The 4,985-nt window shown below is 38.3% G+C and overlaps 1 protein-coding gene across 1 annotated transcript in view; it reads right to left on the bottom strand.

Annotated features, from left to right (window-relative positions):
• The window catches only part of LOC107680773 (kinesin-like protein KIF13B), a 46,212-nt gene that overhangs the window by 37,381 nt on the left and 3,846 nt on the right, over nt 1-4,985 (bottom strand). Inside the window, exon 2 of the mRNA XM_016476817.1 lies at nt 2,833-2,917. Within this exon, the coding sequence (XP_016332303.1) occupies nt 2,833-2,917 (85 nt within the window). The remainder of the gene's footprint in view (nt 1-2,832; nt 2,918-4,985) is intronic.

Below are 4,985 nucleotides of genomic sequence, written 5' to 3'. Positions count from 1 at the left end.
ATAATCCGTAATTATGTCCCCACTGGATGCAACAAATGCCTCGTTTATAGTGGCTTTTAATGTTTTTGTCTCATCACTCCGGCCGGGACAAGGCATCACAATATGGTAAGGGGCGTAAAATTTCCGTCACACGCTTGAGGTATTCGGCCAATCACAACGCACTGGATAGCTGGCCAATCAGAACGCACCTCGCTTTTCAGAACAATGAGCTTTGTAAAAATCGACGTGTTTCAGAAAGGCGGGGCATAGAGGAGAAACAATAATGTACAGTATGTGGAAAATAATGTGTTTTTTAACCTTAAACCGCATAAACACATTTCATTAAACCAAATACACAAAATAAATGTTCTTTTTAGCAACATCATATGACCCCTTTAAGATATCGAAGGTATCTGAACCTGCTTTTGAAGATGTTTCCACACAAATATAAGAATGTGACTAGTGCTTAAGGCATCTGTGCATCACTGCAATCACTAATAGAGCTCCATGTAAAGGAACAGTGATACACAGAGTAGTGATTCCTCTTAGAAACAGTGCAGAGTCCTCAAGACACCTGAACTCATTCTGACTAGTGCATGTCTCACTGATTTCCTGCCTGCCAAACACGCCCTGTCTCTCCAGTGCTCTTTCCTGTGTTTAGGTAGGATGGTCGTAGTCTTGATGTGCTAGCAACTCCTGAAATTAACAAAAGAACATAATCTGTGACAATAGAGATAAAAATCTAACACACGCCTTACATTAAAGGGCACAGCTGCGAAATACTGTTAATAATACTGAAACAGTAGGGAGTGACAAGCAATTATTAGTTTCTAAAAATGATACAGTACCTGAAAGGGACTTTTCTAAAACGACAATATTTCTATCTATCTATAGTCAAAAATACAATGATTTGTCAGGCATATACAAGCTTCTGGTTTAGAATAAGATGCTTATTGCTCAAGCCTGGGTGTGTTCAATGCTCAATCCATCCAAAACACCCCCGGGAGCTGGTTGCAAACATAAAACCTTTCAAATGTCATTTTCTTTCATTAAAGCAAATGGACAGGCACTAAGATTCATTCAGCCTGAGTAGGTGATGCCATCAGACATGCTGAGAGCAGTACAAGCACACAAAGGATTGAAAGACGAATATACACTGACATATAAACACAGCCTGTGTAGGCATCATAAAAGCATGGTCTGGAATGCATTGTAGCACCTGACAAATCATAATTAATATGAAATGCCAGCAATAATCTGCATAAGTAAGGTTATTTTGATCATGTGAACCTTGCCATTTGAGGCATCTGCATAGCAGGGGCCATTAACAGGGCCGGCGATTCAGCGCGGCACGACACATGAACTCAGCACCGCAATTAAACTGTCTGTTGTGCGAAGGCAGCAGGCAGCTCGACCATTCACTTCCAAGTTTAAAACCTGTTCAACCTCTGTCTTTGTTTGCACTGCACGACAAGAGAAAAGCAGAGGGAAAAAAATAATCGCGCTCTCTTGTTTACCCGCCATAAAAGTCAGAGGAAATGTTTATGGCCGACAGATGCTAAAGCTAGCTTGTATTTTCCCCTTTTTCCAGGCACAAGAGCTCCTCAGCTATGGATGACCTAGGGTTAACCCTCCTTCTGTGTTTCCGTGACAACAGAGGGCAGAGAAAAAGAGAGGAAGTCAGATGGAGGAGAGTTATGCCCCGACACACGGCAGGACGGAGCGAACAGCAGGCTGCGTTAAAGAGAACTGCACGTCCACATTCTTTTTTCCCTCAGCCCCCATCGTACGAGCCGACCGACCGAAACCGACAATGATACACGCGCTCTCAAAGACCCTGCTCTCAGCTAGCTTACAAAGGGTCCAAAACATGTAATATCTGATTGAGAGAGGAAGAGAAACAAATGCTGCTCAAATGATGGAATACTTGAGTACAGCATACTACATGCTTCTTGATATACAATGAATATTACCATTTAAAAAGAAGTTTGTGAAGAAATAAGTATTATGTCTTCATAACATTTTAAACAGTACTATTTTTAAAGGAGTAATAAAACATGGATGTTTAATTCCTCAAATGCCTCAATTCTTCATCTTGTAGATGAAAGATAGTTATTTTTAATCCAATTTTTTGCATTCTCAAACTCAATCCGATAAAATAAAGTCAAGAAAAGGATGTTATAAACAGCAGCAGATATTACTTCTGCTTCATTACTCTGGAAAAGGAAGGCCAAATTGAGTGAAAAGCATTGTGGGATACAGTAACCACTGCAGTATGCAAATGCAGTAGGTCATTGTGCATTCTTCATACTAGTACAATGCTTTTCACAAATCACAATGTTAGTAAATCTACACACTACCATGCAGTTTGGTGTCGGTACGATTTTTAGTTTTTGAAAGAACTGCATTTATTTTGTTAGGGTAAAAACAGTAATATTGTGAAATATTATTACATTAGGTTTTCTATTTTAATATATTTATTTTATAATGTAATTTATTCCTGTGATGGCAATGCTGATTTTCAGCAGCCATTATTCCAGTCTTCAGTGATACAGAAAACATTCTGATTCTGAATATTCTGATTTTGTGCTCATAAACATTTCTTATTATTATCAATGTTGAAAAGAGTTGTGGCTTAATATTTTTGTGGAAACAGTGATACATTATTCAGGACTCTTTGATGATTAGAAAGAAAAAGCATTTAGAAAGAATTTTTGTCTTTACTGTCACCTTTGATCAATTTAATGCATTCTTGCTGGATAAAAGTATTCATTTCTGTAGAAATAATAAAATACCTTGCTAAGCCCAAGCTTTTGAACTATACTGTATGTCAGATTTTCCAATTCAACTTACCTGGAATCTTTCCCCAGGTTTGCCGGGTACAGATGTGTTTGATTCCCCTCCATTTCCACAACACATTTTGTGTTCAGGTCCTTTTCTGTTGGGGAAAAAAAAACACACACACATGGAGGCAGGTTAAAGATCTATAGGAGTTTTCTATTTATTTTTGTGCTGTGTCACAAGAAAAGAAACAGGTTGTTGGAATATTAAAAAGGATCATCCAAAGCCGCTAAACTGATCAGATGAAGCATATATCCTATGTAACTTCCACTCTAAATACATTTGTCCCATCTCTGTCACTTAGATGACTCTAATAAGACAATCGTAAGACCTACTGAGTACCCAGTCATCCTGATTACGCAGAACAAAAGGCTGAAATCAAAGGATTTCTTTCACAGCAGGAGAAGATGCTCGAGGACGGAAATCAAACGATCATTCTGACAGAGAGTTTTCTTGAAATCACCCACCACTATTCTCACAGCTATGAAAAGAACTCAGAGCAAAACCAGTTTTACAGACTTATGTGTAAGGCCATTTCAGGACAATCAATCTACCTTGACAGGCTGTTAACTACATTAGCAAAAAAATCTGTGAAACTAAAGCGATGATTCTACACATGTTAGATGCCATATGTGAATCTTATTTATAGCCCTTTTAATCAATGATTTTGCCAGCCAAGCAACTATTTCTCCAAAAAATTCGGATTTCTCCAAAATTTAATTAAATTATTTCAGTGTGAAAGTGCAACAAACCCATCAGCAGGTCATGAGATGATACAGTTCTCACATGCTAAAATAATTTAAAGTAAATATCAATATTTCATGTCCAATTATGTGTTGATTTTGAAAGTAGCCATGTAGTGGGATAATGCATGATCTGTATTTTGCAAAACTGACCAGGTTAAAATGTGGCATACACTGTCGGTGGACTTGTTTTTGCATTGCATTATTCGGTTTAAAACAGTGGAATAATTTGATTAAATTTAGGAAAACACTGGACCAAATTGAATAGCTGGCAAACACAATTAAATAAATAAATTAATTAATTGAATAAATAAATAAATAAAACAAACAAACAATATTTACATGCACAAACACATGAAAATAATTAAAGTTTTTTTTGTCCTTTTTTAACTCACAGAAAACATTTAGTTTTGGTTGTAAGACCAAAACCATGGTCAATGAACACAAGATCCTGTGACAACACAGCACCAGCTGTATAGTTTAAGTGACACTTCCATGAACTGGCACGAAACACTCTCACACAGGCCAAATGCCATTGGGCCATCCTTACTGTTGAACCCTGAGATTGGCTCGGGTCTCAGCTTGGCCAGAGACTTCACTCTGACAGCAACAGCGGGAAGAACCTGCAACAGCATTCCTTCAAACACTATGTCAGCAGCAGCCAGTTGCTAAAGCAGCTTCCGGGTCCAATAAATGGATTACAAATAAAGTTTTGCGGTTCGGTCAGCTGAAAGTTTATGATGCACTGCTGACTGCTGACAAACAAAAGGAACGGCCTAATACTAACACACCCAATCTGATGGCAGGCCAAAGCATGTCTGAAACTAGGGATGCACCGAATGTTCAGCAACCGAAATTATTCGTCCGAAAATAGCAAAAAAAAGCTCTTTCGGTGTTCGGCCGAATAAGCGAAAAGACCGAATAAATTGTACCGAACAATGATATGATGCAATCAAATAGCAACCAGTGCAGAGTGAAAGGCGCGCACTCTTTATTATGCAGCACACACGTCAGCAGTGTGGAAGCATTTAAACTAGGGATGGGTGTATCGATCCAAAGTATCGATATATCGATACTGACATGAGTATCGAAAGTATCGATACTCAAACAAAAAATATCGATACTAAGGTGTGTTTTATTTACCAGTGATTTAGTTAATTTAACAACAAAAAAATTAGTACAATATGCATTGAATTGGACGAATAACCCTTGTTAGCGAGTAATTGTGTAGGATAGAACTATTTTCCTGCTCTTCTTCTTCTTCTTCTTTCCAGTTTAACGGCGGTTGGCATCCAGCTTATTGGTGCATTACCGCCCCCTTCTGCTCCGGAGTGTGGATCAGATAATAGGTTATCTATTCCCTTTTCCCACTAAAACTTACACATCACTCACATTGTCCCCTCACATTAATATCCACACACC

This window comes from Sinocyclocheilus anshuiensis, unplaced genomic scaffold, assembly GCF_001515605.1.
Source record: "Sinocyclocheilus anshuiensis isolate Anshui unplaced genomic scaffold, SAMN03320099.WGS_v1.1 scaffold869, whole genome shotgun sequence".
Taxonomy (NCBI): Eukaryota; Metazoa; Chordata; class Actinopteri; order Cypriniformes; family Cyprinidae; genus Sinocyclocheilus; species Sinocyclocheilus anshuiensis.
This window is presented reverse-complemented; position numbering and strand designations above follow the sequence as displayed.